The sequence below is a fragment of the Emys orbicularis genome, chromosome 11 (genome assembly GCF_028017835.1).
Source record: "Emys orbicularis isolate rEmyOrb1 chromosome 11, rEmyOrb1.hap1, whole genome shotgun sequence".
NCBI classification, from domain to species: Eukaryota; Metazoa; Chordata; order Testudines; family Emydidae; genus Emys; species Emys orbicularis.
Genome location: NC_088693.1, coordinates 61,054,552 through 61,072,013, shown reverse-complemented (window position 1 = coordinate 61,072,013; position 17,462 = coordinate 61,054,552). Strand labels below are relative to the sequence as shown.

General features: G+C 40.2%; 1 protein-coding gene across 1 annotated transcript in view; it reads right to left on the bottom strand.

Annotated features, from left to right (window-relative positions):
* Window positions 1-17,143, bottom strand: part of PARD3B (par-3 family cell polarity regulator beta) — a 657,306-nt gene extending 640,163 nt beyond the window's left edge. The window contains exon 1 of the mRNA XM_065413438.1: window positions 17,024-17,143. Within this exon, the coding sequence (XP_065269510.1) occupies window positions 17,024-17,143 (120 nt within the window). The remainder of the gene's footprint in view (window positions 1-17,023) is intronic.
* Between the last annotated feature and the right edge of the window lie 319 nt (window positions 17,144-17,462).

Here is a 17,462-nt window from a genome sequence, read left to right as displayed (position 1 = left end):
AAATAGCACCCTAAAACCCCCATATTCACCACTGTCATATGATATGCTTTGTACAATGCATGCCTCGTGAGTTATCATTTTTAAAGTCTTTAACAGTTGAACCTTAATAGCCTCTTGAATTCTATGTACTATCTTTGTATGTGAAGTTATAAAGTATTGCTATACGAGTTACTAAAATATGTTGTGAGATTGGGAGATGCCCACAGCTGGCCTTTCAATAGTGACAAAGGAGCAACTATCACTGGCCAGACAGGCTTTGATGGCCCATCAAGAAGAATCCAATATCTCAGAGACTCCCTGGAGAGGGCACGTATGCAATGAGGGCTGCTTAGGCCCCCATGTCACAGCAAGAATCATTCTAGCAGTTGGTAGAAAGTATAAAAGAGGGACAATGACTTCACTTGGCCTCTCTCCTCCTCCATCTCAATACCTGGAAGATCATCTGGAAGACAAAGACTTTGAACTAGGGAGTTCAGTCCCAGGCTGGGAAGGGAATCCAGCCTGGGAAGGGAATCCAGCCTGTACTGAGAACCGTGAGCTGCCTGTAACATGTATTGACTGGCTTGCGACTTTTCTATTCTAGTTTCATAAATCCTGCAACTCTTAGGAAATTTTCCTTTTGTATGTCACAGAGATTTGAGCACATTCTGAGCAACTTCTCCAGAAACTTATTAGGACCAAGAAAAAAAATTAAATTAGCAGCAACTTGGACTTCTCAAAAGGCCATAATTAAATGGGAGTTGCATACCTATCTCCTTTAGGCTACTTCAAGAAATCCCAGACACTCTTTCTACGTTTACACGAGATACAAGGAGAGCAATGGGAAGTAACCTTTCTGAAAGGGACCATTTCCTGAAAGTAGCTTATCTGGTTTCTGATTTTCTGTGTTTTGGGTAGGACAGCAGGGGTAAAAAATTCTTTAGGCTGATGTTTAAGAACATTGCCGAATGTTTTACAATAGTCAGTGATAAGGTCCTCTTGCTTACAAGGGACAATTATTGAGGGCGGGGGGGGGGGGGGGGGAAGAGAGAGATTAGAATACCAGATGGACATATGAAGTATCTGCCTTTTGAAAAATATGCTGATGAGCATGTCAACCAGATATCAGAATATTGCTATATCTATCCCAAAAAACTACCCAAATTACCACCACTTTTGTAGTCATGCTCAGTTGGGTGACTAACCTAAAGGAAAAGGAATATATTACCACAGGTGATGAGTCCTCAAGGCAGAATGTAAAGTGTTCTTTGGTGGGTGGATTTAAAAAAAAAAAAAAAAAAAAAAGATATTTAATAAAAATAAAATCTTTTCTTTAAATACATTTTTAAATAAATGTTTGTCATAACAGATTAAAATTAAATTTGAAATGAACACCTAAACTTACTATAATATTAAAACCATTTAAGTAAATTAAAAAATTGGCTTCATCAATGAGTCTCCAAATTTCAGTAAGTTAAAGGGTCTTAATTCTGTTTGTAATTAAAACAAAACAAAAAATGTATCAGGGGGAAAAACATCTAACTTCTGAGGTCAACTCAAACTTTACAAATATGTCACAATGGCATGTACCTCATTAAGTCATTATTTTCAGTCTACAAATGTAGCAAACACTGTAATTTACATTAGAACTGATAAGGAATTTTTTGACAACTGTCAGAAAACATCAGTGTGTTGAAACCAAAGTTTTTTGTGGATATGTATCAGTTTCAATGAAAATTTTCACCAGGAAAGCGTTCTCAAATCCAGGATAGAGTTTCTGGTCAAACTGAGGAAGACAGACTCAGTCCCGCATAGCTAGTAGCCTGGTGGGAAGGGTACTCATTTGGGATATGGGAGACCCATGTTCAAACCCCTACTGTACATCATTTGAAGCAGAGATTTGAGTCCATGTCTCCCGCATCCTAAGTGACTGCCCTAACCACTGGACTACAGAGTCAGTCTCGGTCTCCGTTTCTAAGTCTACGCTATTGGAACTGTTTCACTTTGTATCAATTAACTAAATATTCATTGGATGAGAGAGAGAGAGAGACAGAGACAGAGAAAAGAAAAAAAAAAAGAGACTGACTCTATAGCCCAATGGCATTAGGGCACACACCTAGAATGCAGGACACTCATAGGTAGAGTGGCTATTCCATATTATGCAGATAAAAACAGTCAGAGAGAGTGGATAAACTTAGCTAACACTAACAAATACCTTCCCTCCCTAGTATGAGAGAGAATGAATGCACACATCTTTCATTCTGAATCTACAGCAAATGCTCCTCTATCAAGGATCTTCTCCCCCTGGCTCTCAAAGGTGTTTATACTGCTTCCGTTTTCACCACTTTTAGGATAGTAGTCTCAGCCAAGCAGGAGCAGTTTGATGTTCCCCCAGCACACACAAGCTCTGTCCCACATTCCACTGCTTCTCCCCCTCTCTAGTTGTAGACAACCACTACCTACCACCAAGCCTCATAGAATTCAGCTAGATTTCCTTACTCTGGCATATTTGGGGTTAGATTCTATAAGCCCAAGAATAGCAACTGCCAGAGTGGCATCCTCATGATTTAACCTGGCAATACCTCAATATCTTCCCTTTGACCAGGGTAGACAAACTACGACCCAGGGGCCACATCCGGCCCTTCAGACATTTTAATCCGGTCCTAGAGCCCCTGCTGGGGAACAGGGTCAGGGGCTTGCTCCGCACGGCTCCCGGAAGCAGTGGCACATCCCCCCCTCCTGCTCCTATGCGTAGGGACAGCCAGGGGGGGCTCTGCACGCTGCCCCCACCCCAAGCACCGCCCCTGCGGCTCCCATTGGCCAGCAAATGGGGCCAATGGGAGCTGCAGGGGTGGCACCTGTGGACAAGGCAGTGCAAAGTTGCCTGACCGCGCCTTCGCGTAGGAGCTGGAGGGGGGACCTGACGCTGCTTCGGGGAGCTGCTTGAGGTAAGCGCTGCCCAGAGCCTGCACCCCAGACCCCCTCCCACACCCCAACCCCCTGCCCTGATCCCCCACCTGCCCTCCAAACCTAGGGTGACCAGACAGCAAATGTGAAAAATCAGGACAGGTGGTGGGGGGGTAATAGGAGCTTATGTAAGAAAAAGACCCAAAAATCGGGACTGTCCCTATAAAATCGGGACATCTGGTCACCCTATCCGAACCCCTTGGTCCCACCCTCCTGCACCCCAGAGCCCTCACCCCAACCCCCTGCCCCAGCCTGAAGCCCCCTCCCACACCCTGAACTCCTCATTTCTGGCCCCACCCCAGAGCCCATACCACCAGCCGGAGCCCTCACTCCCTTCCGTACCCCAACCCCCACTTTCTTGAGCATTCATGGCCCACCATACAATTTCCATACCCACATGTTGCCCTCGGGCCAAAAAATTTGCCCACCACTGCCTTAGACTGTCTCAGAAACAGTATTCCTAGTTCTAGCACACATCTACAGAATCCCTAGAGCACCATATTACTTTTAAGAGTACTGCTGACTTGCTGGAACTAGGGTTATTTATTGTCTGACAGTACATATAACAAAAAGTTACCTACATGATACACAGTAGTTATCAAATCACAAAAAACCCTCAGTCAAAATCCTGACTGAATTAAAAAAAAAAAAAAAAAAAAAAAAACGCAGCACCTTGCAGAAAGATTTGAAGCTTTCTAAATTCAAGCTACAACAGCTAGGCAGTCAGGTAAACAATATCTAAAAAGGTACAGGTCTTCAAGTAAACATCCTGCAACTGACCTCAGAGCAGGAGTTCCGGGCATAGACATCCCAAGCAAATTCCAAATACAACGGAGATGATTTCTTGACCAAAACTGTATGTGGTCTGAGGCATAATTTATCACTTTCCCTTTCAGAGAAGGAACAGCCAAAACCCTGGATCAAGATCTATTCGCAGCTACCACTTCTGCAATTGGCAGAATAAAAAAAAAATAAAAAAAAAACCACCACCCTGGGGCTTTGTTTGGGGTCCTGATTTGCAGAAATGAACAGCCTTGCTGGTGTTGAGTGCAGATCTTTGGGCATTTGAAAAAGAGAAGCACTACACCCCAGTCAGCAATGAAGGCACAATCCTCCTTCCATTCCTCTAGCTCAGGGATTCTCAGACATATTTGATGGGGCCCCCCCTTCTGTACTTGGGGTAGGGGGAGGTGTAAACATATTCCACCCAGCTCTGAAGGAAGAGCGGAGAGCAGCAGCTGCTTGCTGGGCGCCCAGCTCTGAAAGCAGCGCCGCACCAGCACAGAAGTAGGAGTGGCAATGTGAAAAGTGATATTCAGAATATCACTTTTCACAGCAGACTTAGCCCCCCACTCCCTGGGGCTGACAGCCGGAGGAGCCCCACTACCTCTTGGTGAGGGATCGGGGAAGGGGTTGAGAGGAGAGCCTGAGACTGGATGGCAGGGTTCCGGCTGTCGCTTTTATCCCTGCCTCCTGGGTGTATACAGCCCTTCTGCACAAGCCCCAGCCACCACGGCGGACAGCCAGAGCACGCTCTCTCTCTCACACACACACACACACACACAGTTTGCGCCTCCCTTAACACATTTCTGCACCTCCCTTGGGAGGCCTGCCCCATAGTTTGAGAACCACTGCTCTTGCTGGACCCTTTGTCTCATCCATGCAGGTCCAAATCTTTATAGGGTCTAAAGGGGTGAGTAAAGGTGGGGCACAGCACCCTCACAAAACCAAGATGAATCCAAATTTGATGCAAAGAGAAACAGAGCGTCATTTACACAACGGCAGCACTGGAATCCATAAGCTACCTCACAATCTCCCCCCTCTCTCTCACACTGAACAGGAGACATGCACAATAAGAACAAACTGCAGTAACTCACACATGAGAATTCTGAGAGGAGGACTACTCTGCATCATCCTTTTTACAAAGTTTTAACAAGTAAGCACCAGAACCACCCCAGGGATACCCCTTCCAACCTAGAGGAGTCAATATTGCCTCAGAGCAAGCCATGGCATCAGAGGCTGGTGAGAGACTTAACATAAATCAGCATGGACACCTTTCCCGCATCCATCACTTCATGTCATTCATCAGGTTTCATTTTTAGACCTTTCTGATAGAGTTCAAGAAAGCACTGAGATTGGAGCTGCCATACCACCACCTTCCCCCCCCCCCCCAAAAGAAGGTACAAAACTTGAATAAAGTTGTAGTGTCAAGCAACAATATCTTCAGTATGTGTCTAACCACCAGTTTAAGAGCAGCTAAATCTTTACCTTCCCCAAAAGGAAATATTAAAATTCACTATAATAGAAAATCCAAAGCCTTACTATAGAATTAGCGAGCCATGAGAAGTATGGGTCCAACCTCCAGGTGGGCAGGCATTGCTCTCAGCACATTCTCCACATCACTGAGGGTGGTGAGGGGGAATGAAAATAAGTGGTGCATTTCCTACCTGCAATTCTGTAGCCATGATGTCAAACATCTACATTAATATAGATTTTGGTCTGTTTCCTAAAGACAAATTCTTTATTGGAAGTAACTTTTTCAGAGTAAACATTCTGAATTGGTCAGTACACCCACCATTCTGAAGAGTTCCATTAGTCAACACATCATATAGAAAAACAAATGATTTGTTACCTTCCAAAGAGCAGTGGCATAGCTACTCAAAAAACAAACACATACAAACAACAAGTCCTTTAGGCTGCAACCCAACAGACTTGGAGCAAGAATTCCACCACTGAAGTTCTGACTCACCTGCAGACAACCACAGTCAGCCATTTAAAATCATTGTAACCGGCAAAGACAACCTTTCATAAAGGGGTAAAGGGAGAAGAAACCTAGGTGCCAGTCTGTTGTTGCTTGTAAATATGATTTGCACTCAAGCAGATTGCATTTTTGGGTCTTAAAAATTTGATGACATTTTGCTTTATTAATTAAAAATAAAGGTCTCTATTCAGCAACAGCTGCTACCATTATCCTTGGGAAGCCAAAGAACAACTGGTTTAGACTTTAAAGCACAGGAGTATCACAGGGTCTTGTGAGGTAGTGCCACAGCATGAACAGACATCACTTCTGAATGCAAGTACTGATGATGGCGCAGAAATGATAGTTTTATCTTAGATAATTGCAAAGACTGATGATAAGATCAGACTTTGCAGCAGTTTACCTATTGGAGGTATCTATGGCACAATCACTAGACATCCAAGGAAAAATTATATACATTTATGGGGGGAGGGGGGGGGGAGAAAGAGAGTCTTAGCCTTTTTTTTTTTTTGCCTAAAGTAGGAAGCATGATCCAGAAGTCCCTTCGAATCCAATTACTGTTTTTTAATATATTAAATTCTCCTTTCCTCACAGTTAAAAAAGTAACTCTGTATGAAAAGTTAACCACTGGCCTAGGTGCTGGAACTAGGGGTGCTGCTGCTGCACCCCCTGGCTTGAGGTTGTTTCTATCATTTACAGGGTTTAAAATTCAGTTCATAGAATTATAGAATATCAGGGTTGGAAGGGATCTCAGGAGGTCATCTAGTCCAACCCCCTGCTCAAAGCAGGACCAATTCCCAACTAAATCATCCCAGCCAGGGCTTTGTCAAGCCTGACCTTAAAAACCTCTAAGGAAGGAGATTTCACCACCTCCCTAGGTAACCCATTCCAGTGCTTCACCACCCTCCTAGTGAAAAAGTTTTTCCTAATATCCAACCTAAACCTCCCTCACTGCAACTTGAGACCATTACTCCTTGTTCTGTCATCTGGTGCCACTGAGAACAGTCTAGATCCATCCTCTTTGGAACCCCCTTTCAGGTAGTTGAAAGCAGCTATCAAATCCCCCCCTCATTCTTCTCTTCTGCAGACTAAACAATCCCAGTTCCCTCAGCCTCTCCTCATAAGTCATGTGTTCCAGCCCCCTAATCATTTTTGTTGCCCTCTGCTGGACTCTTTCCAATTTTTCCACATCCTTCTTGTAGTGTGGGGCCCAAAACTGGACACAGTACTCCAGATGAGGCCTCACCAATGTCGAATAGAGGGGAATGATTACGTCCCTCGATCTGCTGGCAATGCCCCTACTTATACAGACCAAAATGCCAATAGCCTTCTTGGCAACAAGGGCACACTGTCGACTCATATCCAGCTTCTCGTCCACTGTAACCCCTAAGTCATTTTCTGCAAAACTGCTGCCTAGCCATTCGGTCCCTAGTCTGTAGCAGTGCATGGGATTCTTCCGTCCTAAGTGCAGGACTCTGCACTTGTCCTTGTTGAAACTCATCAGGTTTCTTTTGGCCCAATCCTCTAATTTATTTAGGTCCCTCTGTATCCTATCCCTACCCTCCAGAGGATCTACCACTCCTCCCAGTTTAGTGTCACCTGCAAACTTGCTGAGAGTGCAGTCCACACCATCCTCCAGATCATTAATGAAGATATTGAACAAAACCGGCCCCAGGACCGACCCTTGGGGCACTCCACTTGATATCCCATATACACACCCCATACAAAACTGTTCCAGCACCACTGGCCACTGGTAAATAGGTTCCACAGAGAGCAACCAGAAAAGTGTGCATGCCCAAGAAGAGGAAAGAATGATACCCAGGTATCATGTCCAAATTCTCAGTGTAATAAGTACTGTACACACTGACTTTCAGAGACTTGCTCCCTGAAGGAATTTCCTTTCTTTAGTGAATTTATGGATCCGAGTGTTCACTAGCATTCAAAAATTTGTTTCTGATCATCAAGATGGTCAAGTCTAACCATACTTGTTTTATTTTAAAAAACGGTCTTGAAATAGGAAAATATTATTGAGCCTTTTTATTTATAAAGACAAATCACAGCTGAAAACAGCTTTTGCATTGTATCAATTGCTATAGCCCTTTGGCACCATTATTTTAAGGGTAAAAGACAGACATTTTAATTAATACTGGAGGATATTTTAGATAAGACAGGTGTTTATACTGAAACCTGCAGTTCTTATGGCATCCGACTGATTAGGAAAGCCTGAAGAATGCTGTGCTCCATGTGGGAGGAAGTCTGCTGGTTCAACAGCAGGATGCAAGGTTCAGCACAGCATGGTGCAATTCAATTGATGCACCATACAGAACAAATATGGGGGAAAGTATATTTCATAGAAAGTACAACTATTATTGGCAAGTAACTTTAGCCACTTTTTCAAGAGTTGTTTGGCATTTTATACAATATCAATAGGATACATACTGCCTGTCATTGTCAACTGCTTGTTAGAAATCATGTTAAACTGACATTCTATACAAGCAAAAACATTTTCCCTTTGTGGGAAATAAGTGTTTAGATCAATTTATTTCAATTTCATCCTTTGCCAGAAGCTTTTTTGAAGATGATAAAGCAAGTAATCAGGGAAGGAGAGTGTGTGCATATTGATTTGGAAGAAGTGAATGGATAATAGAAATTTTGCCTGCTAATTGTCTCTCTCTATCTTCTGTAAATCAATTCAGACTAGATTGGTTTCTACTGCTGTTTGCCCAAATGAAGGGTGAATTGCAACCTATCAGTATGTACTACTTTATGAAGCCCTCTAATAGCTTCCTTCTAGAACTCCATTTTCAATATCTGAGTATTCTAGTCTAGCTCTCAAACACTTCAGACAACTCTTCACACTTTGAACTTGATAAACAAGGTCAAAGATTTAATTTATAGACCCCAGACTGATCATGTATGTAGCATACACATTTACAGTATTTCCAGCGTGGGTCATTCTGAATGGACATACTGCATTTTCACCAATTTCATCCATCTCTCCTTATTTGATAGATTACCTGATGCCGGTGTGTTTTAAGCAAGGCACTCAATATTAACTGAAGCCAATAACCTGTTCTCTCTTTTTACTGATCAAACCGGAAAAGTGGCATGACATTTTATTTTTTAAGTTAAAGTAAAGAAAACCCTACAGGACAACATCTTGTATGACAAGTTTGATTTTCAGCACAAAGGCAGTTTTTCTAGCCAATTTATAAACACCTATGATAGGCAGGAAAAGAATGGGAAAAAAGCCTTAACAGTATATCAGCATTAATGGGAGTGATGGAAGTGCATCAGTAACCATTATTGCTATTCCATAAACTATGTTGCACAGAAAAATGTTTAAGTTTTAACTATAACTTTGCAAACTGATAGAGTTATCAGACTAATCAAAATTAAGACTTCATGAAAAATTGAGGAAAGAATACCTTTGATATTAAGGCTAAAGTGTCTCCTCTGCCTCCACCTCTCCCCCCCAAAAATTATGCATTGGAATGATGTCCAAGAGCAATTAGAAAGAATACCGGTAGTTATGGTAGCTTCTTATCAAAGAGATAATTTAATTTAATTATGAGGAAATTAAAGGAATACACTAGGATATGGAAGCAATTTTAAAATTGTATTAAAAAATATACTGTTAGCCCTAGATCAAAAGCATCTTTGTTCCCATGAAACCATCATCTAAAGAAATTCCCACACAAACATGTTAAATGTGTTGTTTAAATACCAAAGCCAGTGTTTTTAAACAGCCAAGAAAGATTTACTATCTTAACTATGATGCTAGTCTAAATACAAAGCATTGAAGAAGTTCCAGCTATTGTGCTTATCAATGGGTTCATCTTTACCAGCACTCAAACAAAAAAAAATGGAAGAATAAAACCATTGTCACAGAAAAAGCTAATGTCAACGTGATATATCTTCCAAAAGGTTGAAGTGAGGTACAAATTAGCCAATAGTACATGTATGTTAAAAAGACTCAAAAAAAATAAAATAAAAAAAAAAAAAAAAAAAAAAAGGAGGCCATAGAAGGTTATATTCCCCACTATTACTGGAAATAGCAATACCATTGTCAAGTTACTCCTGTATGAACTCCTGTTTAATACTGAGGTTAGTGGAGTAATTTGGTTCCCCCCCCCTTACTTATCTGGAAGTGGACTTCTCATCCTATACTTGTCAAGAAGTCACTCATAATAATGTGGGAAATCTAATATACCAAATTAGACTCCAGTTTATTAGTGCTCTATCATAATGAGCAAACTTGAAAGCTTAATTATGATTTTCACATACAAAAATATATATCAAAGCCCCAAAGACAAATTAGAAACTTGATAACAAACTGCAGTTAATAAGAGGACAAGAGAATGTTAATATAGATACGGGGATGAGAAATTTAAAAAAAAAAAAATCTGAGTAAAGGTGTTTAAAAGCAGAGCTTGGAAATACGTACATTATTCCGGATATAGAAAGCAGATTGTGGATGAATACAAATGGTATTAAAATATAAAAAAGAATGAACAATTTTAGGGCACAATCTACCTGGTCATGGAAGAGCCCACAAAAGCTAAAACCTACTTCTGGAAGAGGAAACAAGCAGTACAAAGGCATTAATATTCTGCCTCTATTAATATTACCCACCTCTACTTTGCTCATAAATTAAAACAGACTCGAACAAACAGAAGAGTGGGCAAAACACTGTTCATTTTCTACATTTTGACATCTTCCACAATATCTGTGGAAACTTGGACTGTTTTTGCAAGTCAGATACTGAGTTTTGGTTCAAAATATATATATATTTTTTTTTTAAAAGCTTCTGTTTTTAAAGAAACTGCAAAAGAACATTTAGTACTCCTTCTGCTGGCTGCTTAGCAGCAGCTAGATACTGTTCCAAAAGCTGAGACTGTCATGTTATGAGGCAGGCATGAGAACAGAGAGAAATATTTTATTAGCAAAAAATTGAAGGTGACAGAGATAGTCAGCCTATAACATTAACCCGCTAAATACCTTTCAGTACAGTGCTGCCGATACACAAATAAGTCAATAAACACTATTTCCTATCCAATCAGAGATGTGTGACCACTGTATTGCCTTCACCACTATGTCACTGATATCCAGTTTGGTAGTCAAGGAGTTTACCGCTACCTCTGTGGAACAAATTAGTGTTTTCGGTATAGTTTCTAATCAGTGGGTACCTACATCACAAAACCATAACTGACACTCTAGTAGTCTAGTTGGCTTTTCAAGGGGGGAAGCCAAGCATTCAGTTGGCACAGCAATTTAGTCACCCTCTGAAGTGGTCCCACCAAGTGAACTATCTAATGGTTAAAAACAGATCCCAGATTTGAGAAGGGGATTATGGACACAGACCATCTTTGTTTTGATGACAGAACATAAATGTTTCTACCTTGGGAGGACTGATATGCATTCAAACAGAATATGATCATATCTACATGTAAGGCTCTTCCCTATTGTATACTTTGCCTGTTCTTTTATGAAAGTTTACAGGAATGCTGTAAATTTTGTTTCAAAGGGAGATAAAGTAAATGTCACTTTATCTAGAAGAAGGGATGTTGTATATTTCATTCTCCAGGCTCACTGCTGTTCCTTTCTACTGAACATCCAGGAGAACAAAAGCTCATTTTTTAAGTTAATAAAATACCACTGAAAGTCTGACAAAGTTAACAAGACAAAAAACAATATATAGTTAAAGTTTCAATGTCCAGCCTTAATTAAGGGATTGCCTTCACTGCAAAATTAACTCGTTATAATTCAAGCATTGCCCCGAACTTCAGTTCCTTCCTTCCATGTGCAAAAACCTCTAATTCAAGTGCACTGGGTTTTTAACTGAAGTAGGCTGGCACCAAGGTGGGAACTGGCTAAAACTCAAGTGAGCACAGCCCAACAGCTGCTAACACAAACACTCTGCAGTTCAGACACAAGCTAATAGCACTCAAGCATTTGGAATTCTTGGGTACCTTCCTACAATTCCCCCTGTACCCTGAAAAGATAGACAAATTCTCCCACAATTCACTGGGAAAGAATTCAGAAAGTGACTTGGTTTACTGTTAGAGCTGGGCAAATAACAGATTTTCCATTTGCTGGCAATTCAGGTTGGCGGGGGGGGGGAGATCATCATTTAGGGTCAAACTAAACATTTTATTTAGATTTTGACCATTTTAAGTGTTAGAGTAATTTTATCCAAAACATGAAAACCCTGAAGCAAAAAATTCACTTTGCAACAGAATTAAAAACGTATTTTAAAAGTGTTTAGATTTTTTTATTTTTTTTTTTTAAACTAAAACACTTCTGCAAATTTGACACAAATTTGCAAAATGTTTCAGAGGCAGATATACACTTTGGCATGAAAAAAAAAAAAAAGTCCAAAAGAATTTCACTCACTTTTACTTCCCATGATATTTACCCTTAGAAGTCTTAGCACTGCACACAAGCAAACACAGCACCAGCATGGACACAGCAACTCAAGCGTTATTTTGCAGTGTGGCCTCTCTCACTGAAGCCTGACTAACTCAAGAGAGGTAACTCAAGTTAGCTATGCAATGAAGACATATCCTAAGATAGTAGAAATATCTAAATAAAGAGAGTAGTTAAGTAAGAGATGGTATGGAGGCATTCAGAAAGATTATGTGAACCTATTTGCAGGGCTTTGGAGCTGTGCTCCGGCTCCGCTCCAGCTCCAGGCAAAAACCTGCAGGTCCACTGCTCCGGAGCTGCTCCGCACTCCAGCTCCGGGCTCCGCTCCAAAGCCCTGCCTATTAGTCCTACTGGGTATAACTAGACATAGGAAACCTTAATTTACACACTACAAAACAAAAACAATAACAAAAGCAGATATTGACTTGTACTGAAGATTTGTTTACTTGAGAGGTAAATATTGACTGAGATGAAGCAAAAGTAGACATTGCCTTCTCAGAACAAAAGAGGGTCCTGTGGCACCTTTAAGACTAACAGAAGTATTGGGAGCATAAGCTTTCGTGGGTAAGAACCTCACTTCTTCAGATGCAAGGCAACTGAAGAAGTGAGGTTCTTACCCACGAAAGCTTATGCTCCCAATACTTCTGTTAGTCTTAAAGGTGCCACAGGACCCTCTGTTGCTTTTTACAGATTCAGACTAACACGGCTACCCCTCTGATACTTCTCAGAACAATACATCTTGATTCTCAAGAAAACAAGTACTAGAATTCTTATAAATTTCTCTCTCTCCACATCACACACACACGTTGTTTGTTGTTTTTCAAAAATATCTGGAATTCTCTTCTTTCTGAACATAAAATTCCTACGTATAACAACCTTTTTTAACTGATATTTTCATGGGGAGAATTTACCTCTATGTTTTATGGGGAATTTAAGTGTCCAGTAAAGTTCTTTTTAATCTCTGTTGAGTCAATCGGGATGTAGAGCAAGAGGTTTGACCATTTAAAATTGTACCTATGTATTGGGAATTCTGTCCCAATAGTTGACCTTCATGCACAACAATGAAAAATTGTCTTATTGCATGACTTTTCAGCTGATAAATAAAATAATGCTGACTTATTAACAGTAATTGTTAATGAGCCTTTATGGTCAAATCTTGCCATGAGTCTGCCATGTGATCAGTCCAAGTTTGTTAATAAAATGCAGCAGGCTATAGCAAGTAAAGTGCCTCCAAGACTTTCAGTTATTTATTTGCAAAATCATTTTGAAGTGGAATAGCTATCAATTTACTGTACATTTTTGTCCCTATCACAAATATTATAAAACCATAGTTTAACAAGGAGCTGAATTCTTGAGACCATTATGAATGACTAATATTATAAAAAATAATAGTAAAAGTACTTATACAACATACATAAAAAGAATACTACCCCCACACCCTCAGCTTTATCAAAGGCTGGAATTCCATCAAATGAATATGGCAAGATAAGAAACAAATGCAAAGTTCAAGTTGTCTGTTTATATCAGTAGAATCCCCAAGACGGAATTAAAACCTTACGTACACATTATGAGTATTGTAACTATAGCACCACATTTTACTTGTTTTATTTAAAAAAAAAAAAAAAGTCTTCTCTAAATCGGTCTTCTCCAACTCTCTTCCTTCCCAAACCTCTCATTCTGAAACTTTGGTACATTCCCCTCCTGTGTCTACTTTCCTCCTCCCCTATCCCATCGCTACATACTTCTGGCCCTTTTCTTATCCCAATTTTCCAACCTGATACATTTTAAGTTATTTACACTCCAATAATCATATGAGAAACAGTTTTAGAGTGTTATCACTATTATTCTGTACTCTAACTTCAGTCCAAATAAAGGTTTCAGAGTAGCAGCCGTGTTAGTCTGTATCCGCAAAAATAACAGGAGTACTTGTGGCACCTTAGAGACTAACAAATTTATTAGAGCATAAGCTTTCGTGGGCTACAAAAGAAGTGGGTTGTAGCCCACGAAAGCTTATGCTCTAATAAATTTGTTAGTCTCTAAGGTGCCACAAGTAGTCCAAATAAAGTGATCCAGACATTCTAAATACATATTTTTTAAACTTAAGTCAGTAAATGTCTTTAATAACAAGCCTATTAGAAATTCATACGTATTATATGCCCATACTTTACAGCAGATTTCAGGTAGTGACTAGTGCTACAGGGTCCCAAGTCTGTATTCAGTTTTTACTAATATTAACATCTGTAAGTGTATTAATTATATTTTTAAAATTGGGAACAAAGTGATAACAGGCTTAATCCATCCATATTAGACAATGAACAAAAAAAACAAAAAACAAAAAAAAAATCACAGGCCCACTAGAATGGTTAGTGAATTCTATATAGTGTATAATTAAACAACCCAAAATACAACAGTAATAATTCTTTGGAATTCTTCTAATGGTACAACCTCCAATGATACTTAGCTAAATAAACTGAAGTTACCTAATATTTTGCATTAAGGTCTAAGACAGCCAATAAGATTTGCCAGAAACCAGCTATTCAAAGTGCATAGAAATTTAACTGTGCAACTCACGGTGAACTAGAAAAGGCACACACCAAAATCTCAGCCACTGAATTAGAGATTTAAATCCAAATCTGCTCAGTACTGTTTGAGCCTCTTATGTTGTTTTCTTTTGATTTTTCCTATTATGTGCATTTACTGTAGTTTCAAATTACCAACATTAAAGCTGACCAGAGTTTTAAAATAAACGTTTTTGGTTTCCTTATGATGTATAAAGAGAGCCTGAAAAGTTTGAGAAGGGATGAGAAATGTGAGAATGGATTTTGCTTCGTTTTATCTTAGAAATACCAAGAATGCAACATCTAATTTCCCCCAAGATTGGCTGAAGAACCTACTGGATGTTTCAGAGGTATATAGGGTCAGTTCTCACACCTTAACTTAAGGGGGCAGAGGTGTTGAATCTTTAACAAAAAAATCCTTTTTCTTGAAACATTATTTAACTATATATACTGTTGTTATAACCATGTTGGTCCCAGGATACTAGAGAGATACAGAGTTCTGTGTAAGCTCGAAAGCTTGTCTCTCTCACCAACAGAAGTTGTTCCAATAAAAGATATCCCCTCATCCACCTTGTCTCACTTGATTAACTAGGTAGGTATTAACAAAATCAAACAAAAAAAGTTCAACAGTCTGTCTAAAAAAAAAAAAAATCCACTCTCAATTGTTCAGCCTTCATTCTGGACACTTGTTAATAATTTCATTAATTCTCCAGCCACCATAGAAAGAATTCTAGACTAGGCAGGATCTGCAGGTCTAGAATACGTTTTTTTCCTGCTTGTTTCTTTTGGTCCTTCTTCACACACCGCAGAGAGAGCACAAGCCAAATTTTTCAGGTCACCTTGAAACTTTCCTCATTAGTTGTTCAAATGGCTCAGCACTTGAGTCCAAAACTTCACCACCATAAGAAGAGAGCTGAATTCAATATTTTTTTAAAAGAAGTTTACCTAGGCCAAAAGTCCTTTTGCTTCTTATAAATCCTCAGCATTAATGCAAAGTTCATGCATATTTGGACAGTTTGAGCCATCCTGATGGCCCAAAGCCTAAATAATATTTGCTAATTTCCATGACACTATTATGACAATATTTAATCCTCAGCTGATTCAGTACACAGTAGTGATTATCTATATATACACATGGTGTACCAGTATGGATAGAAAAGAAATACAGCAGTCCTGTTTTATACAGTATCTCCCTATGTGAGATACTGTAGAATATGCCAAAGATAGCCAATGATAGCCAAAGAACTACAGGTGCTTGTGTAGGCAAACATGGAAGTCACTGTAACTACCACAGTTAATACAGATTTGTACAATAATAAATTTAGCACTTCAGTAGAAGTTTTTACATATTAATATTCAAAACACTCTTATGAAGGGATGGTAAATATTATAATCCCAGTTTTACACATGAGAAAAACAAAGGCAGAGAAGTCAGATGATTTGCCCGAAGTCACAGAATGAGTCAGCAACAGAGAAGTAATCAAGTCTCATGGGTTTCTGATTGCCCTTTTGCACTCACGTCTCCCTCACTCTCTGAAGACCCAATCCTGCAAGCCCTTACTCATGGGAGCAGTCTCAATGAAGTCACAAACTATTCATCTGAACAAGTGTTCGCAAAATCAGGTCTTGGAACAGAAACTATTGATCAGTACCATACGGAAGTTATTAAAAATAGTAGGACTGGCCAGTGAATCTCAACCAGACCCTGGTAAAAGAAGCCTTGATCAACATTCATCTGAAGAGTGGCACCTCTATTCATGCAGTATCCCTGGGATCATAAGGTCTGAGCCGAAGTCCTACCATACTACGTAGACTTTATTGTAGATAAATAAGTTATCTTTGTGGCACAGCATCTGTGGCACAACATACAATCTAAAATACAAGAAACTTTACACATTTAGACTAATGGAACACATTTTTAGCTTGTCTATTATCAACTGTTCACGCAACTATTTGGCAGTGTTGTTCACAACACTAGTCCACCAAGCTCTGACTTCTAGTCCTTATTTATTACAGTAACTACTGAAACCCAACTTCTGTTTCAAAACTGAGTAGTTCTGTTCTTCAGTGTCTCTGCTGCATCTCATTCTGGACCTGCAGATTCAGCATCCCACTCATATCCATCTACTATTTCAACTATAAAGTCACCAATTGCAAAATGCACACCTTTAAAAAAAAATCCACCATATACTTGGGCTAACTAATAATATATATATATATTGCAGGTACATACAGTCTCCTCTATAAGCAGACTGCCTGGTATAAAGGTGCAGTGTTCTTAAGTGGTCTTGGTGTGAAGTGGATGTGGTAATGTGGTGTGTTTTTGTCTTACCTTTTCTTTGGTTTTGAGGTATCTCTGAAGAGCCTGCTGGGTTAAGTCTCTGACACGGAGCCGCCCATCCTTACAGGGAACCACAATCCCCGTCTTCCCAAAAGAAACAGTCACTTTCATCTCAGCCAATCACCCCAACCAGTCATTAAAACAAGGGTGACAAAGAGCAGGCCTAGGAGCAGAGGAGCAAGAGGTGGGAGCTGCTTCCCTGAAACCGTGGGGCAGGAAGTCACAACAAACCTCCAGACAAACCCAGCCCCCTGGGCGCGGGCAGGGGCGGCTGAGTCTTGCTGTCAGGAGCAGGTGCCTGTCCCAGGCTCGGGGGGCAGGGCTAGGAGAGGGCCACTAACCCCACCCCCGGCCTTCACTGGGGCGCTCAGGACAAGGGCACCCCTCGCACCGGGGGGAGGGAGTCAGGGAGGCCCCAGGAGCTAACGGG